A 25962-nucleotide genomic window follows, 5' to 3' on the forward strand; every position below is an offset into this window, starting at 1 on the left:
AGATGGGAGGTAAGGGAGAGGGAGAGGGTGGAAGTGCAGATATGCAGGAAACCACAGGGAGTGCCTTACGCCCGAGAAGGGTGCCTTCGTTGGAAGGGGTTGCGAGGTTGGGGTCGAGGCTGGTCTGGGTAGGATCTGTTTCTTGGTATGGGGGAATGAGTAGAGAAAGATATGCTGTAGATCAGCGGTTGTAGCCGCGCTGGCTTCGTGTCATGCTGGTTGTAAAGGGCTCTGGTACTGATCCTGTGACTGACGTTGAAATATGCCTTGGGTGAGTGCTCGAGTTCAGCGCAACACCTGGTTCAGTGAGTCCGAGACTTAGCCCGAGACATCGAACACATGAAGGATCCGAAAGCAAAGCTTGAGGTAGTACAAGCCTGGGCTGTGCTCTGTGTAGGTGGTGTTGTAATGTGACACAAAGCATTCCAGCTGAAGTACAACCGGAGCTAGTGTGTAGTATGTACAACCCTGGCATATATGCACCTCACACAGGATCTGGTACTTTGGTTTGGTAACTTTCCTGCTAAGCATACCTTAGCCGATCGTGCTATGATGTGCACCCAGGATACTCGATCGTTACCTCGAGTATGGTTGCCGACTTCGTTTGGCCTTCTACTTTTGCGATTATAAGTGACATGCCAACGTTGGGAACAGAGATGGGATGGAAGCACATCCGCATCATCCGATCCCGGCCCGAAAACACACGATGCGCCGAGAATATCCATAAACATCCGTATCTATTTGAAAGAAAAAGATAAGTGAATCGTTGACATAAATCATCACCACATCAGTCAACAAAATTCCGACTCACATATCATCCCGAACAACACCGCGATCGATCGAATCCGAGTCGTCGAACCATCCCATCTTCTGAGTGGATGTGGAGGAATCCCTTATCTTTGACGAGAAACGCTAGGGTATTGTGGCGCTGTCAAACCCCCTGTTAGATAAGCGCCACACATGCCAGGTCAAGTAGCCTTGACTAGCAGACGCCCGGTCGTTGGGTTGGGTTTAAGGGAAGAGGGTGTGGTGAAAGCTTGATTTGTATTTTCGCTTTGGGGCTTGAAAAAGAATGGATGTCTTTGTTGTTGTTGGTTTTGGTTTTGGTTTTGGTTTTGGTTTAGAGGACAAGAGAGTGAGTGAAGTGTTTGGTTGGCTCGTTGGCTTGGAAGTCTCTTGGAGAGATTGGGGTTCTGATAAGCGATTTAGAGAACTTGACTGGTGGAGGCCTTGGAGGGAAAGAACTCTGACTTATTTCTTTTTGATGATATATTTCTTGTTGGATGTGACATCTGGAGTTGCGATTGGACCGGCAGCTAAATACCTTGAGAGATGGAAAACGTATCCTACAATTCTGTATCGAGTGGTGGATGGGAACCTGTGGTTTCTCGGTGAAGAGGAAACGGAACCATACTTTCGATGCAAGGCTTCACTCACTCTTTCAAAAGTGCAGAATGAACCCGAACAGAGCAGTCCTAAGCCTTCCCTACTCTTCCAGATAGCCGGTTGCTTCCGATGAAAAGACCGAACCAGACTATCGACTCTAATCAAGCTTGTTTGATTCGTTAATTCTGGTCTAATAATTTGATTTCATGCAGACAGCGGTTTGGATGCATAGGTATACATCAGAAAAGTCGTCATGCTCATGTCCATGTCATGCGGGGGCAGGCAGGTAGGCAGCCCAGCCGTTGGTGTGGCACTACTACTCTTCTTCTGCCGTTGGTGTTTATTTAAGGGTGTGGTAGGGAGGTGGTAGCCGTGCAGGAGACAGCCCGTCTGTGAAGCCAGAGGTAGAGCCAAGATAAAGAATTTGTTGGGTTTGATTGGATTAGATCTGAGATGTCTGTGACTCTGCACTTTGGGGGTTTGATATCAAATCCGATGGATCCGTTGATGCGAGACAGATACAGTGGATGATTAGATGGATTCTTAGAATCGAAACTCAAGGTTAAGAATCTTGATTGTTCTCCTGAGGTGAGATAAGAGCATGCGAATCAGAAGATAAAGTGTATGGAATAGATGACTTGCAGCACCAATCTCCGAGTATCTTCAGATTTAAGCTTGAAGTGAGATGAGATCAAGTAAACAGACACATGTGACTGCGGGTACACTCCATCATCAAACCTGGTCTGGGTAAACTCTGGCTTTGAGATCGGTGACCAGTGGTCACTGACCACTGTTCTAGAAGGGAAGCACGCAAGCACGCACGCATGGAGCAAAACAGGCAAGTGATAGACCTAACACCCTAGAAGAAACCCGATGATGTGGTTACGAAGCCACTAAAAGAGACAGTAGTCAAGTATCAAAGTTCAGTAGTGCGTGCAGTACAGTGGATATTCCGGAACTGTTTCCATTTCCTGCAGAAATAAAACGGAGTTCATACAGGCTTCAAACGCACGTACGGAGGAGTATCTGTAGATGCAGACGATGAACTCAAAAGTGGTCGTATGTGCACTTTGGATTTTCTGGAGACTGGAGAACAGATAAGGGTAAAGTGCGGACCGTTTCTCCAGAAGCTGCTTCCTCTTCAAAGCTTCTCCACGCCTCTCGATGCCATTTCTTCCGTATGGCTAAAACGGTGTTTTCGGGTGCTTGGGAAGAACTGCCGATATCAAACCTAATTAGACGGGCAGAACAGGCTTCTCCAGGCTCTGTAATCTCTTATTGACCCTCGCTCGGTGTGTTGGATGTCCAAAGTGCACTCACTGATAGTCTGCCGTTGAAAGGAAACAAACAAGAAGGGAAGTATATTCATTGGACGATGATCTGCCTTCCCCAGAGTCTTGGATCGCATCACATCATGCACTTTCAAGATATTCTGTTTGAGTCTCTGCCCTGTCGCCTAGGCTGTACTGTCCCTCCCTTATTTTCCCTTCAATACTGTACCGGCATGGCTGCCAGGATGGCGATCGCGATCGCGATTACTCGCATTTCAAAAAGGTAAAGGAGGCCGATGCAATTCGTAAAGTTATCTGGCCCAGATACTGCCCAGGACAGTATCAAGACCAGGATCCTCATTCGCCCCGACTCCAAACAATTGACCAAGCCTAGGCGTGGGTTGAACGCGGGCAGAGGTCCCTATCATTGGTCGTCCCCGAGTCCTTATCTATGGTGGAGAATGGACGTCCCACTAATAGCTGGCTCAGTGGGCCCTTCCCGCAGCCAAAGGACCCTAGTGCCATGCAGGGATGGGGAAGTACGAAGTATGGGATGGGATGCAGATAAGGGTAGGACAGGACAGCACAGGACAGACAGCCAGACAGCCTTGGAGAGATTGGAATTTTGGAAGGAAGATTTGGCTGTATGCGATGCGATGCGATGCGATGCGCGATAAACTGCGACCAGGGCGGCGCAGATGATGGGTGGAATTGGAGCATAGGGCTGGCTGGGTAGGAGGAAGTATGAAAAGGGAGGTAGGGGATATGTTTGGCTGGCCTCACAGAGTCAAAATCACATCATGCTTACTATAATACTTTATTGGAGTTAGAAATGTTCCTTGATCTAGACAACCAACTAGTCCTCATTGGTTAGTTCTGCCATGGCCTTGGGTTGAGTGAGACGACCGCAACAGCCGAGAGAGGAGGAATCTGAACATTCATAGGTACGAAAGGTACATGATAACAGAGCGGTCCCCCCAAACATTACCCACCCTCTCTCTCCTTCTTCTTCTTCTTCTTGACACTCTCGCCTCACTGCCGATTCATACAAACAAAAGTGATCTCTCTCCTGGAATTGCTTTTTCCACCTTGTCGTCCAGTCAGATCCTCCACCATCCTCCTGCAGCACTAAGTCCGGAGCTCACACGAAACGCCTGATTAGGACCCTCGTCCCCCGTCCCCCCGTCCCCCCGTCCCCTGATTCCCACGAGCACGAAAGTTCCCACTGTATCCACTTCTCACTCCCACTCCCCTGCCTGGTCCCACCACTCTCCAGGGCTCCCGGCTCGCTCAACTCTCGCGACGCGGCCGGCCTGGGCTACTACAGTAGTAGCTCCCGACTCAAATACAATCCGTACCCCCACCGTACCCTGACCTTGCTCTTCCTCCTCCCCCTTCACCTCCTACCTACACCTCTTGCTTCCCTTCAACTTCTTCTGCAACAGAGTGAGAGCGCCGACCTCGAATCGCGCATTATCTTCATCACACGCTCCTTGCACCAAGAAAAAAAAAACCGTAGTTCTTTAATGAATTGCGTTTTCGCTCAGCTACAAACTCCAGGAACTTAATATCTGCCGATCTCACCCGAAACAAACAAGTAGCTTCTACGCAAAAGTCGTCAACATGGCGGTGGCCGAATACAACAGCACCCTCATGACGGGAGGTGACTCCCTGACTGAGGATCTCAACATTTACTATGAGGTGAGCTGAGCTTTTCCAAAGGAAAAAAAAACAGAAGCTCGCAGGGATATATATCTCCAATGCACGCGATTTTGAGCCTGGGAAATCCGGAAAGCACGGGACTGAAAGCTGACATTTGTATTTCCACTCTAGTCTGGTGATATTGCCTGGATAATTACATCCACCGCACTCGTCCTTCTCATGATTCCAGGTGTCGGGTAGGTACAGATACGAGAGCTCCGAGTAGAAAGAGAAAGAAAAACGTGGCCTTGGTGCAACAGAAGCTGATCCTTCTTGTGTCGATTGTAGATTCTTCTACTCCGGACTCGCGCGCAGAAAGTCCGCTCTGTCCCTGATATGGCTCTCGGTAATGGCCACGGCCGTGGTCTCCTTCCAATGGTTCTTCTGGGGTTACTCGCTCGCCTTCTCCCACACCGCTGGCAAGTACATCGGTAATTTGGAGAACATTGGCTTCCGCAATGTGCTCGGTGCTCCCTCTGTTGGTTCGCCCAAGATCCCAGATCTGTTGTTCGCTGTGTACCAGGGGATGTTTGCTGCTATTACTGTTGCTCTTGCTGTTGGTGCTGTGGCCGAAAGAGGTCGCATGCTTCCTACTATTGTACGTCTCCCCATTTTGGCACCAAATGTATAACTACTGCGGAAATCTAACGAAAATTCCAGGTCTTCATGTTCGTCTGGACTACCATAATTTACGACCCAATCGCCTGCTGGACATGGAACGCATCAGGCTGGTCATTGAAGATGGGCGGTCTCGATTTCGCCGGAGGAACCCCCGTGCATATCTCTTCCGGATGCGCCGCCCTCGCATACTCCATTATGCTGGGCAAGCGTCGTGGCCACGGTACTCACGAGCTGAACTACCGCCCTCACAACGTAACACACATTGTCATCGGCACCGTCTTCCTGTGGGTTGGCTGGTTCGGATTCAATGCTGGTTCCGCTCTCGCCGCCAACCTCCGTGCTGTCATGGCTGCAGTGGTTACCAACTTGGCTGCTTGTGTCGGTGGTATCACATGGTGTGTTCTGGATTACCGTCTTGAGCGCAAGTGGTCCACTGTTGGATTCTGCTCTGGTGTTATTGCTGGTCTCGTTGCCATTACTCCTGGTTCTGGTTACGTTCCTGCTTGGGCTGCCGTTGTCTACGGTGTTGTTGGTGCTGCAGGTGCTAACGTAAGTACTCTCCCAGACTCAACTCCTCACCTCTATTCCTTTTGAAGAAAAGAACACAAAACTAAACCTCTCTTCAGTACGCCACCAAGCTCAAGTTCGTCCTCGGCATCGACGACGCCCTCGACATCTTCGCCGAGCACGCCGTCGGCGGCTTCATCGGCAACATCCTAACCGCCTTCTTCGCCGCCGACTACATAGCGCACCTCGACGGCTTCTCCTCCATCGACGGCGGCTGGCTCAACAAGAACTGGGTGCAGCTCGGCTACCAGATCGCGGACTCCGTGTCCGGCGCAGCCTACTCCTTCTTCGGGACCTGCATCATCCTCTTCGTGATGAACCTGATCCCGGGCTTGTCCCTGCGCGCGTCAGAGGAGGCCGAGATCCTCGGTATCGACGATGCGGAGATTGGAGAGTTTGCGTACGATTATGTTGAGTTGACGAGGGAGGTGCTGAATGATGTGGATGATGCGGCGAGCAAGTACTCCGCTGGCCATTCGCATGACCATGAGAAGGCGCTTGGCCATTCGTCGTCGGATAATAACCGCGATAGCATCACCCACGTCTAAACACACACCAGTTTCCGATTTTCGATTTCCAGCATTTGAGCCTCCTCGATCTCACATATCTACATCGTCCGATCTCGGAGTAGTTCAGGCTACGAAATCAGGATTTGAAATCTAGCTGTTTGGCTTTGCTGGCTAGCTAAAGGGCGCAATTCTGTTTTTTATTTAAATAGTATGGATGGAGTACTTACGTACGATATTAGACCAATTGCTTGTTTGCTTACCAGCTGCAAATGTCCTTGCATTCATTTCCATCTATTTGTCGAATCTAAATACCACGTACGCCTTTTTAGTTTTCTTTTATTTCTTGATGTTTTGCTGTTTTAATGTATATAGACCGAGACCGATTTTCAAAGCTATTTAAAATGGTCGGTGGAGAAGGGAAGGGAGGGAAGGGAAGGGAAGAAGTGGAGGCGCAGGCGGTTTGATACCAAAAGTCTCTCGCTTTTTGAGGTGTAGGGGAACGAGTTAGTGTGAGCTTGAGCGTGGGTGTGGATGAATGGAGGATAGGAGGGTAGGAGGGTAGGAGGGAGGAGATAGGTTGTGTTGTAATGGAATGGGACTAAGGTAAGAGGATAGAAATGAAAATCATAAAAACTATCTTCTCCTTCTGGTGGTGTGCCGATATGATTTAGCACCCCTTTCAATGCACTTACCTCACCCACCCACCCAGCTAGCTAGCTAGCTACCTCTTCCCTCATGTCCCTTTCCTGTCCCTTTTCCTTTGCTTTCCCTTTCCTTTTCCCTCCAACCTATCTTTCCTACCCTCCACTAATTCCTCCAAATCCATCCATATCCATATCTATCCAGTACCCGACCCATTCACTCATCCTCATCCTCATCCCCATCCCCATCCCCATCCCCATCTCCATCCCCATCCCCATCCCCATCCCCATCCTCCTTCCACCTCACTCAAGCATCTAATCAATATCCTTCCTCCGTTGTTCCTCCTCCTAGTCCTCTCCTCCCACCCTTATAAAAAGAAACCAAAACCAAAACCAAAACAAAACCAAGCAAAACCCACAACCCCCACCCAAATACGAAGTTTCGCTTAACCCAGTCAGTCAACCAACCAATAAACCAACCAACCAACCTTCTTTCTCTTGACTTCGTATTCTTTGCTTGTATCCACCTCAGCCCTATCTATCTAGCTGGCTAGTTACGAGGAGGTTGAAGCAAAGTACCGGATATGCCATCGAAACTTGGAAAAAATTCGATGCCATGTCATGTAGATTTGATGTGATGTGATGAAAAGTAATTTGATTGTAGTGATGTGTATACTTCTGAATGACACGATTCACTTTCATCATGCTTGGTATATCTGGTAGGCCGGGGATCAAAGAAAGGGTCTCCAGGAATTGACTTCACACTTGGTATAAAACGAATATTTTGAAATGAATTTGGGTCTGAATTCTTTCATTCTGGGTATCCTTTCTATCCCGCCCATCTCTCTATCATACGCTGTCTTCTCATCTCACGATTCAGACACTCATACATCTCTCTTGTCCATCACTCCTCTCATCCTATGTACTGTACACCACAGCCCACCAATTCAACATATCCCACACCACAGTAGTCCGTATCCAACCCATCGTCTCTATCGATCATCTATCCATTCATCCTTCCTCCTCTACTCAATCTTCAATCTCCAACTCCCAATCACTCCAAGCCGATCCATGTACTACAATAGTATAATACAATACAGAATAAACAAAAAGGTATAATATGTAAGAACGGGACACATTCGCTTCGCTCAAGAATCAAGAAACAAGAAACAAGAAACCCGAGCCTCCCAACCATGTAAATGCAAAAAGTGAAAAACTCCGTCTCTCGGCGTGCTAACCAGAGAGTGAATGCAAGTATTTTTCCCACCTAATGATATTAAGGGCCATTACCCAATATCGTAATGCGTGGGATGTATCTGTCTGTATCAGACATCAGAGGATCCGCTAAAGTGCAAACAACAATTTCAAATGCAACCTCTCTCATCTATCGTCATGCTTGGTCGTTCATGAAGAAAGAGTAGCGAATCGATCTTCGAAAGCCCTCTTCTTCTCAGCCTCGATCTGGCGTTGTAGACGCTTCGTCTCACGAACGGCCTCTTCCCTCTCATTCTGCAACTCCATTACTTCAATCTGAGCAATGTTCATGCGTCCGACGACTTCTTCCATCTCGCTGTCGGCTTCCGCAAGCGCGGCTTCGAGCTCAACAACTCGTTGCTTCAGGAACTCCATCTTTGAATCCTCAGATACAGTCATGGCTCTGCCTGATGACGTAGACATGATTCTTGGGGCTTTCGATGAGTTGGCGAACATAGGCGACATAGGAGATTTTGGTCCGAATAGACGTGGTGAGCGAAGACCCTCCTTCATTCGTTGGAGCTGGATGTTGTGACTCTCCTTCAAATCACGAATCTGATCCTCGTGGCGGGATACCTTATCCTCAGAATTTTGCTGAGCAGCCACCAGCTTGTCCTCAAGAGACTTAAGCTTGCTCTGCATGAGCATGATCTTCTCGGCATTGGCCTTTTGATCCTTCTCTCCACGCTCGATAGTTTCCGAAAGGCGCTTTCGGAGCGTTGAGTTTGTCGCTAGCTGCTGGCGAACTTGGACGGCGAGTTCCTCCACGCGCTTGGCCGAACCACGGAGTTCTTCTGCAAGGGCAACTTCGTTACCCATGTGAAGCCTCTCTCCCTCACGTAGGGAATCCGACTGCTCTCGAAGTGCCTGGACTTCCTTTTGGGCAAAGTCACGTTCCGAGAGCGCATCTGCAAGGCTCTGCTCGAGCTCTTTCATAGCCTGTTCTGTCTCCTGATCTCTGGCAGTTGAAGTCTCCAGGTTCTTAACGCGATCCAGAGATTCGGCATATGCTTGCTGTAATTCTCTGTATGCTCTTTCGAGTGACTCTGATGAGACAGTGCCGGAAGCGCTCCGTTCACGTGGTCCGGTTGGGATGAGGATGTCCTTTTCATGTAGTAAGGATCGTAGAGAACCAATCTCCTGCTCAGCACGGTCCAAGTCCATCTTAAGTCCGCTGAGTCCCTTTTCGCATTGCCACTTCTGCTCAATTGCCTCCTCTGCACGGCGTCGAAGGACGTTGATCTCCACTCGAAGGGTGGCTACTTCTTTGTCATATCCAACCCGCCTTGGGGAGCTTGATAATGCTCGATCACGTTCCATTTCCAGTTGGCGAATCTTTTTCTGGTTCTCGCGGTTCTGGTGTTCCTGGCGTTCAAGGAGACTCTTGAGTGCTGAATGTAGAGCGTCCCTTTGCATCTCAATATCCTTAACTCGCTCTGCTAGTGCATCCCTTGATTCGGCGGTCTTAACTGATGCCGATCTTGTCAAAGAAGGCGGTCTTGACCTGGTGATACCATTCCCTTGAGCTACTGAATTCGAACGGAACAAGCCTGAGGATCTGGAAGCCGGGACAGGAGAGACTTCCTCGGCTATGGTGTTGAATTTTTTCATCTGTTGCTGCATCTCCATCTGCAATCTCTGGGCATTAATTAAGGTAAGGTTTTCGTTCTTCAAAGTTTGCAGCTCTTGCTGCGTCTTCGTTTGCTCGTAGGTGAGCTTTTCATGCTGGGCGGCTTGGGCTTCAAGTCCTTCCACCCGAGCTCTCAATCCTGGGACGATCTCATCCCGTAAATTATCCCTTTCATTATGGGAGCTTTGTAGTTCTCCCTTCAGTGCTGTGAGGAGATCCTCGAAATTATCCTTGACTTGCCTTTCCTCAGCCAATCGTCTTCGAAGGTCTTCGCAGGTAGCTTCGAGGTCTCTAAGTCGGCCATTAGCATCCATGGAGTTCATTGAAGCGAGGTCGACCTATAATCTGTTAATGAAGGTCAATTCTGGGCATGGATCTAACAAACCTGGGAGGCCTTCTCTTCGAGATTGCGAATCTGTGATTCAAGGTGTTTCCTTCTAGTTCTCTCATCTTGAACTTTGTTTGTTAATTCCAATTTCATTTGAGCTTTCTCTTGTTCGGCTTTCCGGAGTAGCCGGTCCATCTCATCTTGCTTAGAGTCTTGGTCTCCATATCTGACTGAACTTGTACCGGAATCGGAAAAGTAATCGCTGGTCCGCTTCCCAGGACTGGAGGATAGGTTTAGCGCTTCTGATTGTAACCGTTCGACAAGATCTTCTAGGTCCATCTCCCTCCTTATGGAAGAAGCCAGCTCGGAGCTGATCTCTTTCAGCTCCTTCTCCATCTCTTCGACTTGTACTGGTGTGGTTGGCGTTGCCAATGGCAGTTGAAGATATGAGCTGCCAAAATAACCACCCGTATCGGCGTTGGCCTTTGGCACATCAATAGCTCTGGGTATATTCCTGGCGGGTGGTTTGGAGACATCAGTGGGAGTAAGGTTGTTTTCAAACGGACGCGGCGACGGGATTGGAGAATAATCTTTTTCTGAAGAAAAGGTTGTTGAAGATGCTGGAGAGGTATTGCCCCAACCGAACAAGGATCCAAGCTTTGATCCTCCTGGTGATTTTGGTTGTGGCTTCTGTATGGTTGTGGTGGAATCGTTCGAAAAGCTGCGGGTATTAACGTTTATTGTATGTGGTGGTTCAGGTTTCGTGGAGAAAAGCGACATAGTAGATCGCGAATAAGAGACCGAGCTAGAGTCGCTGTACCATGGGCTATTCGATTCTGACACGGACGTAAGTGTAGATTCGCTACTGGTCAACCTCGCATGCCTGGACGACTCTGAGTCCGATGATGACGATTGCGGGAAGCTCTGCGATGGGACGGCGAGGTTCGGACTCTTAGGACTGGGTAGATGCTGTTCCAAGTTTGCGAGATGATTGGGCAACGACGTGTCAGAAGCTGCACCAGACGTCAAAGCCACCGGTTCGTTTGGAAATCTGCGAGCTCTGTCAGAACGAAATCTTGGGGACGTTGAAACAAGGTCGTTTCACGAGAGCGAATAGGCTATGTACCTCGAGAAACTTTGTGCCGTATGTTCTGCTGGTGCACACGGCACTTTAGAGGTTGGAGGAAAGTCGTGGAGGGTTGGACTGTCTACAGAGAAAGGTCTAATGTATGTTTGGTCTGGTGGTTGCAACGTCGCAGCAAGGTGTTCTCCGGAAGAGAGCCTCGTCGCCAAGGGGGACGCTGTTGATGGTAGTGGTTTTCTGCGAACCGGCGACGACGATGTCGAGCTAGTCGAGGTGATGGATGAAAGGGTTTCTGTACGGGACCGGACCGAGACTGATAGGTTCCCTGGGCGAGTGACAGTCGTTCTTTGAGAGTCTTGGTCGTGTGGAGGAGGGCTGACGCTCGGAAGGTCAGATGAATCGTGAGATGTATCAGGGAGAACAGCGGTACGGTCGTGGTGGGTAAGGGTGGTGGTCTGAGGGCGAGCGGACGCCATGTTGAATATATTGTGCAGTCTTGTCAGATTGTGCTGGACCGGACGACATTGGATAAGGGCAAGATGTGCAATTCCAAGTGCAATTATTCCATTTGGAGCAGATGCGACGTTGGATACGGGACTTGTGGTGAACTTGGGCTCGTCCTTGGGTGGAAGGTCGAGATTGCAATTCGAAAGATACGCCCCTGGCTTGGTTGGCGCGGGTGCTGAGGAGAGGCTGGCGCCGTAAGAGGAAAGGTCGAGGAAGTGGCTCTCTCTTCTTGGGCCCACTGCCCAGCACAGATCGGGTGGTGAGCAGGAGGCCAGACGGAAGGGGGATGGCGTGCAGAAAGAGAGGGGCGACGGTAGGGATAAGAGCAAGAGCGAGGAGGTGTGAAGACTGGGTTGTGAGAGGTGGAGGTGCGACCAGGGATCGAGGATTCGAAGAGGAAGAGAGGGAGAAGCCTCCAAAGGGTTTGGGGATGGAGATGGAGATGGAGACGGAGACGGAGACAGAGACAGAGGGAGAGACAGAGCCCGCGAGCCAGGGCGGGATTCGTCGAGTCGAGGACGATGGGTGTGCCGGGGAGGAAGGGAGCCAGGACGGCCCCAGCGCTTGGAAAGGATTAGTGTCAGGGGCATCCACGCAGGAACAGAACAGGAAAAAGACCCAGGGGTTGGAACTTGGGAGGGTTAGGACTAACTTTGGAGGGGAGACAGACGCGCCGTGCAGGGGCTGAAGAAAGAAGGGACGCGCCACCAAAAGCCAATCAACCGCCGGTACAGGAGATCGCCCTCTGTTCGGAAAGACCAATGACAATCTCAGGAAGTTTATGAAAATCGCCGATTTAGAGTTGTATTAATTAACAGCCTCTAAAGCGATGATCCAATTGCATACGCTTATGGCCGTCGACTTGAACTTCCAAGTGATTGTAGGTACTGTATTTGTTCTGGGCTTCGGCGGGCAGGGAACAAAAATGGAACATGGATGGGATGTGGATTCCAAGATCCAACCTCACCTCAATTTCGAGGTACTACTACTGTACACGATTCAGCCAGATCGATAAGACAGACCAATGAGACCTCCCCAATCCAAGCCAGCCGCCCAATTATCCAGCCACGAGGATGCCACTTCTGTCACTGAACACAACCGGCAATTTCGGGCAACACAGTGAGATCCTGGCTGTACAGAAATATTGTATCCAAACATAACTCGTGAACAACACATCCACCTCCACCGCATCAACACCTTCAAAGCTGATGATAGATTGTACCCATCTGCATCCTTGTACCTTTGCGAATCATTCATGCCAATCGTCCCATCAATCACAAAATTTGTGATGACCGCATTTCACGTCTTAATGCATACTATTAAGGTTTCTCATCGGCTCGGGTTCGCTTCGCTTCGTCAGTCGTCACCCCCTGAGTCCTGTCCTGTCTTACATTTTCTGTTCTACATCTGCATCATCCCGTCTGCTTTCTTCTTATCTCGCGATAAGAGGATGCCATGCGCGGTTTCTATCATATCAGACTGATGATATCAGAAAATTCAGAAACACCAAGCTGCAGCTTACCGTTGAGTAAAGTTGACCGTTTTCCTGCAACCTGCGACATGCAACATGCAAACCTTCCCTTTTTGTGTTCTGTATTCCGTACCCCGTTCCATTGCTTGCCCCTCCCTCGCCCCCTCGCTTGCATCATGAATACTACCTACCTTACCTTCCAAGAAACCCCCCTCCGCCACACAAAACAGATTTGGAAACTCGATATCGATATCACAATCACAATACCACCCATAATATATGCAGCTGATGCTCTGTTCACCTTCAATAACGAAGGCGGCCCCAACAAATGCATCCGTGTATTAGATTTCTATTTCGAAATATAGAACAACAGAACTCCCTTCTAAAAATACCAAGCATACAGACTAAATCACCCCTTAACTCACAGATCATGTGGATTCAGTCACACAGGCTGATTATTCTAGGAAAACCCAAATAAGATTACCGTCCCTCTCCCGGGTCCTGGAGATCTCCAGAGCCGAAAGTGTAGCATAGCGGCTCATCTCATCACCACACGCCATATCCAGCCACAAGAGCAACCACCGAGTCATGAACACCACCAACCGTACCCGAATCCTCGAATACCCCATAGGTTGAAAGTCCCTTTCATTCTCATCCTCATCCTCACCAGGAAAAACAAAGCGTCTTATATCTCCTTTCATACAATAAAATACATCATTAAAGTTTCGCTCCCCTCATGCGCGCCGCGCGTGCCATCATACCGTTTCACCCAAGCCCACCGTTCATTCGTGGTTGTTAAGCTCCTCGCACAGCACACAGACAGACAGTTTGGTTCGACGGGACAAAATTCTTCAGTCGAGCTTAAGCTTAAGCGAAGAAACAACTTCCTAGGGAACCCTTTCCAAACCATACCTTAAATTCATGCTCTAGCCACATGGATGAATACCTTCTGCTGGGGCGCTGAGACCACGGAGAGGCTGTATCAAGTGATTGGTTCATAAACACCACTTCTCTCAATATCCAATTCCCTTCCTTTTACTTTCCCTATTTTTCCTTTTTTTCCCCCCCTATCGTTTTGTTTCATTCTTTCAATGTTTCCCTCCTCGGCAGCATTTGCGAAACTACACTACCTAGTCAATTATTCCCTCCCTACCCGCCTTATGCCTCGCTCCGGAAAATAAAACAAAACATTATTCCCCCTACAGTTTAACAGCTTACGTATGCCTCGCTCCGGAAAATATACAAAACAATACTCCGGATCGGATATACACAGCCAACCCAACCCAAGGCCAATATTGTGTTCAAGTTTCGTTTATTTTACCAGTCGGAACTTTCTGTGTTGCGAGGGAGTTAGGCTTGCCGCCCCTCGCTTGATTCTGATTTATTGGAAGAAAGAGAATAGTGCCAAACTCAACTCCCTCCCTGTTTCCGGTCTCGTTTACATTCCAGTCGAATGGATTCGCGGTCTTGCAGATAACGGAGATGTCTCCGTTGCAGGAATGCAGAATGATTCTCAAGCCACGTAGTATGTTTCAGTCGGATGTATCTCCGCGTCATTGACTCACCTCACTCACTTCACACTTCAACCTATGCTCTCGCTCTCTTCGCCCCAAGGAAAAGGAAAATGAAAAAGGAAAATGGAAAGGGAAAACGAAAAGGAAAGGAACATTGAGTTCGTCTTGATCTATAGTTACTGATTCCTTGCGTGTGCCTTCACTCTCCTGCCTTCATGGCCTGCTGTAGAGGACACTAAATCATCTTGCGAAGATGTCTCACCAAGTGGTAGGCCTCGCTGATTTACAAGAAGACGAGGTAGGTTGGTTGACGAAGTCGCATACCACGCCATTAGCAGATCCAGATCAGATCCTTAAAAAAATATTGTTCAGCATGGACCTATCTTCACGACGATATCGCTGGTCTTCGCAGAGAAGAAGTGGCAGAAGCACGCCTTCATTATATCTCTAAATGCGGAAGAAGATAGGAGGATAGTCGAGGGCGAATTTGAGGCCCTGCGCACCTCAAGACTATGGAAAGGGAAGCAGGAATAAATTTCATCCTGTCATCTCGCATCGTGGGAAGCTACTTCTCTCTCGACATTATTTCAGCCTCGCACAATTTGCCAATCTTATCCCAGGCATGTTTCGTAATCCTCTTCTTCTTCCTCTGCCATTAGCAGTCTGCTTCTTTTGCGCTCCGACTTCAATTTCTATGAGGCGCTCCCCAATTTGTATAGTCTCCTGACTCCTAGTGAGGCTGTAAACAGGAGTGTGAATACAATTCAGCGGCGTAAATGTTTGCATGTATCAGTTCAACTATGCAATTCGTGAAAGACGAGGAAAACATGGGAAGCAGAGATATCAAGTGACCTGTTGTATGTGAACCGGAATCCATGGGCGAAGTTGTTGTCGGCAGAATCTGGTTGTCCCAGTTCTCAAGCTATGGCGTTGATATTCCTTGGCTGTTCTAATTAAGAATTAAAAGGTCACTTAGTCTCAAGCCTTATCCTTTTCACTCTTTCACCTTGGTCACTCACCATGACCAAGCCATTTAGAGTTCTCTCCGAAGACCTCGCCATCTACACCTTCATCTGCCGAAGCTCTCACTCGAATCACAAACATGTACCATCTTTCACTCATATCGTCCCTCATCTCCATCTGATATCCTCACAGCACGTCCCATTCCCCAAATTCACGATCCATCTACTCACCAACCTCTATCTATCTTCACAAAAACTTCAATTAGTCTTTCAGATTCGGATCAGGAAGCCCAAAGCGTACCAGCTCAACGTCCCGCCTCACTCGCAGTTTTAGCCCCTCAATCCATCCGTCCAGAAGTAAGGACTCCAATCCTCTGCCTGCTGAGAGAGGTGAGGGAGCAGACATGGAGGTATCTGGTCCTTGATACATTCATTCCGGCTAACCTCTCTCCACTCAAGTATTCTCATCTGGAGAACTGTCGCGAAGGAAATGGGGTATGAGGAGAAGCCTCGCCAGTTCTTGTGAGCAGGTTCCTCACGAACAAGTCCTCCACGTCTTAGGCAGGATACAACAAATAGTCCAGTTTCGATTCTCGATTCCCCAAGCATGATTCGTACAAACCTCACGCGTCGCCCTTCACCTCACAATCCTACTTGTTTGCTGACTTCACATCACCACCTTGGGTTCTGGGTCGAGTGGACCGGCGGTGGTTGAGGCCGTGTATCTCCCGCAGTTGGCGAAAGTGCGTACAGGAAAGTAAGGGGACGAGCGAGCAGCAGTTGTGGTGAGAAAGTATGGAGATACTCGAGTAGCTGACGCCTGGACATTTGCCTCTTTCGTTCAATACTTCCCTCCGCTCACCTTCAGCTCAAATACAACCTGCTTTCGTTGCAGCTGGGTAACATTCTCTCAAGTTGCCACAACACGTACTTTCTTCTCGCTCCTCAAATGCCCTGAATGAAAGTAGGAGGAGAATTTTTCCTTCCAGAAGAAGCAAAAGAAGAAGAAAAGCTCACCTCGTTCAAGTAGTGTAACATCAAACTTTCCGGATACAAAAATCGGCAGGACCGATGGCCAATCTGTACGACATCGTATGCCGCTGACCCCGTGGTTTCCGCTGCTCGCCTACAAGCAAGTGTGCAGAAGAGAGTTACATGGGAAGCGGTACGAATGACAATACAAGCTAGCGCCATGCTTAGACAAAAGCAGAGTTCCATCTTTATGGTGTACTCCACGTGAGGGGTCATGGCCAAAGGTTACGTTGTATGCAGGGCATTCTAGTATTCAGCATACACACCCTCAAAACGGAAAAGACGATCGTCGTTGCATTTTGTCAGCCCCAGGTTCGCTTAAGGATGATGTGCCAAGACTGCTATTCTGGGACATCTTACCACTGCCGGCTGTGCCTATGTATGACGGCGATCTCGCCTAAGCAGTATTTCGTATTCAGCGTTGTGGTGGTCCGCATCAATTGCATCATAGCTAGGTACCGAGGACCAGGACGGTGGCGATTGTGGACTGTACGAAATGGACTTGCATGCAGACACGAGGAAGTATGCTGATGGTGAGAGAAAGGTATTGCTGGATAGGTATATAAGTAAATGGGATGCGCAGGATCATAATCCTTCACAGCACACCACAGTCCTTTACGCCAACTTAAGTTATCGCAACCTCACAAAATCGTCCAATTATCCCAAACACGTCAGTCTTCAAGTCCACGAACGACACATCTCCAACGCCTCTGAATTACTTACCTCATCTCACCTGGCCAAAATGAAGACCTCATCTTCAACCATACTCCTCACACTCACTTCCTTCCTCGCCACTACTCTCGCCCTCCCCTCGCCAGCATCCTCGCCGTACCCCACCAGCAAACCCAGCTGGCGCGTCTCCAACTACACAGAAGGCTGCTCTCCAGGTGGATGCATCTACAACTTCGACATCGAGTCTCCATCAACACCATCTTCTCTCAAAGAGCCAAGTCAGTCCCCTCTCTTCATCTTTCCCTGTTTCTTTCACCCAAAAATCCAATCCCATCCAACTTGAATATCCAAAAACTAACACCCCAATCTCTCTAGCCTTCCGCACCCACTGCACCGGCACAAACGTAGCCGGCACCATGCAAGCGTGTCGAAACCCGTCAATAACCGCAAACTCTCTCCCCGGTCCAGGGAAGTTCACGCTGGTGATTCAGCATTCGTGGACTGATAAAGAGGCGGTTACGTATTTTGTGGGTGGGAATAGGACGGTCGAGATTGGGGGGTATCCCAAAGGGTTTTTGGTGGAGCAGACGAGTGTTAGTGCGATTGCTTAGGTGTGAGGAGGTAGGAATGGAGAAGGTGATCGTGGAGGATGCAGTAATGAAAGGTTGAAAGTGGAGGAGGTTGTGGTGAAGGGGTGTGAGGGGGGTGAGGGGGAGGTGAAAGGATTTAGGGAAGGTGAGGATAGGAGGAAGGATAGGTTTCTACGTCAATCAGATTTCATTCTACTGGGATAGACTTATGGCATGACATTTATTGCTCAGAAAAGTTAGTTGAAAGATTGTAGTCAAGCGGTGTTGTGTGAAAGCTACGTGTAAACAAGATCGCGACCTTCTGAAAAGATTTCCCTCCTCTACCCACAGCCCCATCCACCACTCCAAGCAAACAAACAACATGAGTTCAGAATATACTGTCCCGAAAGCACGAATTACTGTCAGTCCAATTCCATAACCTCACTTTTCACCCACTAACAAGCCATCCATCCCACTTGGCCATCAACCTCGCTTAAAAGCCACCCTACACATTTATCCAAATATACAAACTCTCCACCAACCACCTGGACATAGGACGAGAGCAAATAGATGCCCAAAAGACCTTTCAGGCCTTTTTCAAGCTCATCCAGCCTGCGACAATGAGCTCTAGTAAATATAATGGAATTCTAATTTGCTGGCGTTCTGGTAGATTGCCTTAGCCTGGAGAAATAGTTGTTTTGCTTTCCTTTGTGTTGCTTAATTTCTGTTTTGGTGAGCGGTACAGATGCCTATGGAGTTGTGTTATCAGGTGGCTATGTTCATTTCTTATGGGTGTGAACAACTGCTGAAAAACTATGAGATGCTACGAAGGTATGGATGTGACCGAGGGGATGCTAACATTCATTCTTCCCAAACTGAAACGTGAAAAGAACGACAAAAATCAATTTTTGAGGGATGACACCAATTTAGTGTTTTGATCTAGTTCTGCCTCATGAGTCTAACCTTTTCCCTTCCTTCATTTAGTGTTTTCCTTACTCGACATATCGCCAAAAACATGCACCAACTCACTGTCGCTCAGTACGAACGAGGCTTAAGTCCTGCTCAACCACAGTGGTACTGAACCGATTCCAGATCAATTGATTGCAAGCCTCCACAGAGCTTCAAAGTAAGCTCGTTTGAAACTTCAGAGCTGCAATACGATGAGTCAAAGACATGCAGTTGTGTGACAAAACATTAGGACTGATGATTGGTTTGTTGTTCTCGCTTAGCAATGAGTGGTTCGTGATTTTGCCAAAATAAGGATGGCATGGTCGAGTTGAGTCACAAAAACGATGTACGAAGAGTTGGAATTGGAGGATGCACCTGGGTGTGACAGTGATAAGACGGGAGTATATAAGAAATTTGGAAACTGCATTTCTTCCCTTCCGAGTGTCCCGTTTTTTCTGTACTTATTACAGGCCAGAATAGGAGACTACGCCAGCGATGGCCTCGTAATTTTACCTCTCTTTTTGTCCGTATAAGTATGTCTTGAAAAAGCGGAAAGATTTCCTCTTCGGGTCCGTATGTAAGTTTCCAACTTCTCTTTACTTCCCAGCACAATCCAATCTGAGATCGTTCATGATGGAAAACCCCACAATCACTCGCCGAGATCTAGCTGCAAGTCAATGCTTAAGGACTTCCAGCAATAGAATATAACACCTACACTGATACCTTTCTGATAACATCTCTTATCTCTTATCTCCTGCCTCTCCTCTCTCTCTCGGTCCAAAATGTTCAATACGTGAGAAGCTGACAATTCATTTCCCGTACCAACTCCGACTTGAGTACTAGCAAAGCGAGCAGAGTAGAATGTCCTTTCGAGGCTCTTTCTATCCGCAGCTGAGCTGGTGTAAGACTAGACCTGTGTCAAGATCAAAAGCTGGATATACTGTCTTCACAGAAACTTCTCATTATCCACGAAAACGGTCCGAGCTAAAAGAGGAACCGGAGTGTTGGAAGGAGAGTGGTGAAAGAAATTGAGAACGTCGAGAAGGAGACAGCTCAGGTTAGAGAGTAGCGTGAGTGGGAGGTGGATAAAACGTTGAGAGAAGATTATAAGGATGGGGGAAGGAGATGAGAAAGAACTGGAGGTTGAGGGAGGGTTGCTTAGATTGTGATTCGGAGAGAAGTCTTAGCCCGGATTCAGATTCCAGGTGAAGATGTCGAGAGCTATAAGTCAATGTGCCGGATAGATGATCCCCATCTCAGGAGTGATATCTGTGGCATGGCTACTCCACTCCTTGACCCAGCTGATTTTCTTGCACCCGTGACAGTGGAGCCCTAATAATCGACAACCTTTCAAGCTCGAGGTGCCGATCCAGGATCTGGATGCTTCGTGAACGCCAGGTATCATTCATATAGTCGTCCAGACATATATGACTCCATACCTTCCCAAACTCCACCCCACCCAATGCACCAATAGCCTAACATATCAAAACAATCCCTCTGCTTTCCAATCAATCACTATCCTCTCCATTATCGAGCGCCTCGTCCTCCACTTCCCTCGTTTCCATATCCTCCAACTGCTCTTCCGCTTCAATCTGCTCATCATCTCCGTCTTCCTCGTCCTCTTCATCCTGTGCATCCTCATCATCCTCCGTCTGATCCGCATCCTGTGTCTCATCCGGATCGATCTCCTCCTCGCCCTCGGCACTCGGCGCTTCCTCCCCACCTTCTAACCTAGCCTTCTTCGCAGCGGGCCTTCCGTCTCTATCTTCCTGTGTGTTGTCTTCGCCCTGCTCTCCTGATCCCGCGGCTTTGTTCGCGACTTTACTGCGATATGCGTTCCTCTTATCCGTTTGCACTTCGTTGAATTCTGTGAACCACATCAGTCTCTCTCACTGTAGAACCGGCGCAGGGTGATTCTAGACGCACTCGCAAGCTCGGCTTCCAGCCTATTCCTGAAGTCGGGAAACTCGAGGTCTTCTAATGCCATGAAGACATCCTGTGGGTTGATCGTTTTCCTGTTGCTAGCAGAGGCATGTTCGTTTGCGCTTTAGAAGAGCTGATATTAGTATATAGCCTAGAAGAAATGTGGAAGAGATCACGAACTGCGTAGCTAGGTAATTGACGAAAACTGTCGCGCTCTTGGTCGTTGCTAGCATAGCATTTCCTTGGACTTGGGTATTGGGTGGCAGAACACCTTTTGCCAGCCTTGTCACTATACTTTTTGGTAGATTCAGGTCCTGATAAATGTATTAGCCCGAAATCCAAGTTTGCCCCTATATGAACCAATATTTGAACCGCAAACTCCAACATAGTGCAAGCAATTGCTCCAAGTAAGATTTCAAGCTTGCGGGGGAACCAACCTCAATGTTTATGCCATCTCTCAAGGCTGGCTGTTCTTTCGCAGGCGTGGCCTCGTCGGCTGTCGCTACTTTAGAGGCGTCACTTTTTCGTGGAGGCATTGTATGTCTCTGGTGGATTACAGCGCCGTATATACAGAAGAGAGTAGGTGTGAACTTGACTTGGGAGAATTCGAGGGGGCACAAATCGAAAGCGGTGAACCACGAGGGTGGACGCGAGCGTGTTTGGCACGTGATCGTCTGAACGGATCGGGGACAGCTTGGAGCTCTCAGAATTTGGTCACATGAATAGTAGAATGAAGAAAGCTGCTTTGCTTATGTTGAACGATCGGACCGGCCGTACGCTTTCAAGTAAGTCTCTATATCGGGGCAGAGTTTCATACTTCATGCATATGATTGTTTTGCAGATGTCACGCGAATGTAGCGGGACTTTTGCAGTGAAGTTACAATGTTACATGTATTTGTTTCTACGATACATATTGTGAAGACTGAGATGAATCTAAATCACCCTGAAGTGAAGGACCGCCGCCGTATGCATAGTGATATACCCGCCCAAAATGCCCCCGCTCAGGTCGAAGCCTGGCCTCTCCAAACGCCATCCCTACTGCGCAGTGCGCCAAAATAGAAAAGAAAAGTCGTGACTGGTATCGATTAAACCCATGTAGTTGATGAACCGAATGATATGATATGATATGTTGTTCTCGTCCAGCAGAATCTCGCTTCCCGGAGACAACTATGCAATAGCTCTCCCTATGTCATCCCTCGACACCTCTTGCTCCCACGGCCTCGTCCGTCTTTCCGGTCGAGGCGATAGACCTCCTGTGAATGCTTCACCGAAGACTGAAGTTCCTGGCGAGCTGGTGCTAAGTTCCGTCCTGAAAGGGCTGGTCGCTGCATCATCGACAGCATACCAGGTAGAAGGAGGTTGCTCCTGGTACTTTAGGTCATTGCTTGTTCGATCTGGACTCCAAAGACTCTTTGCACTCATGCTACTCCTCCGGCTCTTCGATCTGGCATGTCCAGGGGGAAGTTTTGATAGCCGGGAATTTTGTCGTTTCGGTTGTGGAATAAACGGATCGGCGCCAGGGACAACCTCATCTGTGAGGCCGGCCCGAGCGTTTGGAGCTTGAGCCTGAACTTGATGATCTGTGATATGTGCAGAAACTGTTCGAATTGAAGAGGGTGATGCTGTCCAAGTCCAGCCAGGAGAATTGAGATGGACGGATGTCACCTCTCGGATCGCAGGTCTGTAGACGGGAGAAGGTAGTGTGAGCTTTTGCTCTTGACCAGTCCTACGCCATGATGCAATCTCATCGTCGTTGATAGGCGAAACTCCCCGATGTCCAAAGGGTAACCTTCCTCTTCGATAGCGATATATAAGAAAAACAATGGCTCCAATTAGAATTAGACCAACTGCACCAAGAACCGCAGCCAGAACAATGACCAGAGTTTGGTGCGAAGAAGAGTTGTCTTCAGAAGGCGCGGTGGTGGAGGAGGAAGACATAGGTATGTTTGATACCTGCAGAGCAGATTCGGAGGTAGTTACTGCTCGTGATGTGGATGGTTCTGAGGAATTTGCGGATTTGAGAAAGGATGAAATGTCTATTAAGACTGTGGTAGATGCTTCTGGCGGCGAGGATAAACTCGAAGAAATCGGAGGTTTAATCGAGGCTGTAATGGTATTCGTAGATACAGCAAGTCCAAACAAATTCGCAGCTACGCTCTTGCTTGCAACAGATGGGGATGCTGTAGATATCGACCGGTGCGAGGAAGACGATGAATCACCTAGAACAACGAGTGACAAGCAGGCGATACATGCTAGAAAGGTTGATCCAATGTCTCTCATGTTCGAAAATAGACCTCCAGTGCAACGGTCAACACATTATTGTGTAGAGACGAGCACTAGCAGACTAGGAGAAGAAAGTTTTCAAATTGAATAGCACAATGGCTCGAAGAAGAAGAAGAATATCTGTAGAGAGCGTAGGTGAGAGCTTGGAACTAAGTGATCAATCGACCAACTCAGTACACATAGAGGACCTAACGACGTCGAAGGCGCACAACATCCACGATGGAAGATGGCTGGCACCACATCTAATATAAAGATGCCCGCACGGCACTTACTTGGCCATACCCTGTCATCCCGCGTGTGGCAAGGATGAAAGGATACTATCTCAACTTTGAGCACGTTATCCGAAGATAGGATTCAGAAGCAGGTCTAGGGTCTGTGTGCTTGCAGTTGCTGGTGGACCAGCGGTGGACCAGTGGTGGACATCCTCGACATCTAAGCTCGCGAGATGCGGTAGCTCTTGTAAATGATCCCTGTGCGCGAGCGGTGTCGTGGCCGTGGCCGAGCAAGAGCGAAACCCTGGACGGGAGACATGGAGCTTGGGCATGTAAGAACCAGCTAGATCGACTGGCTGAGGGGGCGTCGAGGGCGTTTCGTTCGGAGACTAAATGCTAGGTCAGGGGCTTGAGCGTTGTTCCGCAGTGTCTGCTACAGTACAGTACTGCCGACTACGATGATGAGAGGTCCGCTGTCACTCGTACAGCTTGGGAGGTGGCCACGACAGCTGCCCACCGGCGGCCACCAAAACCTGGCCTTGCACAGGAACATGCTAGGGCCCGGAGGGAAGAGGGTAGCATTTGATGGGGGTGAACTGGTGGAGGGTGCGCCTTTGGCAGGTCACCAGGACCACTGAGCAAGGGCAAATCTTGATAAGGGCAAGGCCCAACAGCGTGAAGGAAATGAAGGCTGCCATTTCGCCGCGAGAACCACAGTCATCACCAGTAATGCAGAGTGGTATCGACCTCGCTCGCAATGTCCTGTGCAGGCTCATCCGGTCAGTAGTACCCATAGGATAGGGTAGGATAGGGTAGGATAGGGCAGGGCAGGGCAAGAACCGGCGAGAAATCGACGACACGGCCTCGGGAGTTGTCCGTAAGAGCGGTGAACAACATCTGCATTCTCACCTCCAGCCACAGTTGCCGGCCAGAACGTTGCAAACAAGGTTTGCCCGGCACCGTCTTCTCTAGCTGGCGAAGATGACTGACAGCTTCTGGATGTCGCAGCCAGTCGCGCTGCTGAGGCGTGGGCGTGGATGTCACAACTGCCAACCCCTCTTTTGGGAAGCTCGATTCGAAACATCAGAAATTTAAGCGACAACGAATGCAAGCAAGATCGCGCGATCATTGGCCACGAGGGCGAGAGTATGATCATCATGGAGACTCGTTCGCTTGTAGAACTTAAACTAAAATCTTTAATCCTGCCCTGGACCTTGAATGATCTGAAGCCAGGAGTCCGAAGGATACGTCTGTCGATGTTTACTCTCGTGTTGGTTCCAAAGAACGGGAAGACAGAGGCGTGATGCCAGCGCAGAGAAGTTTCGATGCTTTCTCGCAACGAATGAAAGCATCCTTCTCGTTCCGTATCATCGTGCTTACACTGCAGTGTAGTGTTTTCAGGGCAAGGCTCCGCAGGGTACGGGTACCTGAGTGGGCTTGCAAAGAAGTGGAGCAGACCACTGCAATCCCTGAGATCCGTCATCTCACCCCTGAAAGACAGGTCAACTGAGGAAAACCTCCGAGACATGGCAAGACACAACTTGTCAAACGTTCCTCCCGATTAATCGAATCAGCCGGACTGTCAGATCCTTCTGTACTCGAGTAAGTGAACGCGAGCAGCGATAGATTCACGATAAGAGACAAGATTATGATCTACCGCGGGCCGTTCAGTCCACACAGACATCAAACATTCTGAGCGGCATGTACATGACTTTATCGCATGACAGTCTGGGGAACACAGGAGGAATGGAGAAGCACGGAGTTTGAAACCCCACGCCGCTGTCAAAGATGTCAGCCGTCCCATCCGAACAAGAAATAAACATGGTCGTTCTGGGGCCAGTGAACAAAGCTTCTCTGCCAAAAGAAAACAGCGCTCTACCGGCTTTACTCAACTGTACTGTACCATCTGCAACACCGACTGTTGAAGATTGACGTCTTCATGACACAAGTCAGACACATGGAATGGAGAATGAGTCGGTGTGCGGGAGTACCTGAGATACTGATTCAGGAGACTCTACAATATCTCAACATTCCAAGCCAAGAGCCAGCCCTCCGGGACGAAGCGAGCCGAGAAGATACCGTGTGATCCCGCCACATCAGCCATTATTCCTCGAGAGACTCACATCACAACCTTATGGATTAGTGACCTTTTCCAATACCACCTAACGATATTGATACACACCGCATCAGGACCTCATGCAACCCAAAGCACATTCAATCAAACTCAAAGCAATTATCGAGCCTCCAGCAACGAACGGCCAGCCCACTGCCACGACCGCAAAGCTCGCCTTACATCCCAAGCCCCTCCATGGAATCCTCATCCTTCCCTACCAACCATGACCATGACATGAATCGCACGGGGACCCCTCGATCGGCCTAGCAGAAAGCCCTTATGCAGGCCGAACGCACACGAATCTTGGTACCTGAAAACGCCTCTCTTCTTCTTCCCCATGTTCACAGCTATCATTTGTCCATGGCTGTGGTAGGACGCGATCCTTCAATGCTTTGCAAAACTGGGTATTTTGCAGCCTCATCGATGGCGGGGACATACCCCTCCACCAGTCCCTCGACCAGTCATCCAGCGTCCTCGTCCTCGAGCCGAAACACCAAACCTCACCCACCTCCTGAACAACGCACTACAGCTGAACCACCACAACCATTTTAGGGCAAAAAAGTGGATGTGGTTGCCAGAGTCCCAGAATCACACAGAGTTGAAGCTGAAGATTTCCACCCTCGCAAAGTGCTCCAGTCGCGCGATCACATGTGGCATCGCATTTTGCCTACCTAGTATCTTGCATTTTCTCGTCTAATTTCTCCCCAAAATAACACCTCGTATTTTCTCCTTGCATGACTGTATCCAAGCACTACACCCAATAA

The 25962-nt window shown here is 49.0% G+C and overlaps 6 protein-coding genes across 6 annotated transcripts; 3 read left to right on the forward strand and 3 right to left on the reverse strand.

The window, feature by feature from the left end:
- Positions 1-1072: 1072 nt before the first annotated feature.
- Positions 1073-1519, forward strand: ONS95_000780 (uncharacterized protein; the record flags this gene model as incomplete). Its single annotated transcript, XM_058493952.1, has 1 exon — positions 1073-1519. One exon carries the CDS (start codon positions 1073-1075, stop codon positions 1517-1519), a length of 447 nt encoding a protein of 148 aa, XP_058364154.1.
- A 2117-nt stretch (positions 1520-3636) lies between these two features.
- AMT1 (ammonium transporter Amt1) lies at positions 3637-6923 on the forward strand. Its single transcript, XM_058493953.1, has 5 exons — positions 3637-4358; positions 4491-4555; positions 4647-4956; positions 5019-5528; positions 5606-6923. The coding sequence occupies exons 1-5, from the start codon at positions 4281-4283 to the stop codon at positions 6092-6094; spliced, it is 1452 nt and encodes a 483-aa protein (XP_058364155.1). The 5' UTR covers positions 3637-4280; the 3' UTR covers positions 6095-6923.
- A 567-nt stretch (positions 6924-7490) lies between these two features.
- Positions 7491-14023, reverse strand: ONS95_000782 (uncharacterized protein). The gene is made up of 4 exons (XM_058493954.1): positions 12152-14023; positions 11035-12062; positions 9966-10959; positions 7491-9918 (listed from the first exon to the last, which is right to left on the reverse strand). The coding sequence occupies exons 2-4, from the start codon at positions 11466-11468 to the stop codon at positions 8101-8103; spliced, it is 3246 nt and encodes a 1081-aa protein (XP_058364156.1). The 5' UTR covers positions 11469-12062; positions 12152-14023; the 3' UTR covers positions 7491-8100.
- A 2951-nt stretch (positions 14024-16974) lies between these two features.
- On the forward strand, positions 16975-17761 carry ONS95_000783 (uncharacterized protein; the record flags this gene model as incomplete). Its single annotated transcript, XM_058493955.1, has 2 exons — positions 16975-17428; positions 17526-17761. The coding sequence occupies 2 exons, from the start codon at positions 16975-16977 to the stop codon at positions 17759-17761; spliced, it is 690 nt and encodes a 229-aa protein (XP_058364157.1).
- A 1241-nt stretch (positions 17762-19002) lies between these two features.
- Positions 19003-21191, reverse strand: ONS95_000784 (uncharacterized protein). The gene is made up of 4 exons (XM_058493956.1): positions 21028-21191; positions 20771-20904; positions 20594-20712; positions 19003-20534 (listed from the first exon to the last, which is right to left on the reverse strand). The coding sequence occupies exons 1-4, from the start codon at positions 21124-21126 to the stop codon at positions 20176-20178; spliced, it is 711 nt and encodes a 236-aa protein (XP_058364158.1). The 5' UTR covers positions 21127-21191; the 3' UTR covers positions 19003-20175.
- A 566-nt stretch (positions 21192-21757) lies between these two features.
- Positions 21758-22870, reverse strand: ONS95_000785 (uncharacterized protein; the record flags this gene model as incomplete). Its single annotated transcript, XM_058493957.1, has 1 exon — positions 21758-22870. The coding sequence occupies one exon, from the start codon at positions 22868-22870 to the stop codon at positions 21758-21760; it is 1113 nt and encodes a 370-aa protein (XP_058364159.1).
- Between the last annotated feature and the right edge of the window lie 3092 nt (positions 22871-25962).

The sequence above is a fragment of the Cadophora gregata genome, assembly GCF_030347475.1.
Source record: "Cadophora gregata isolate MNR1 chromosome Unknown scaffold_1, whole genome shotgun sequence".
NCBI lineage: Eukaryota > Fungi > Ascomycota > Leotiomycetes > Helotiales > Ploettnerulaceae > Cadophora > Cadophora gregata.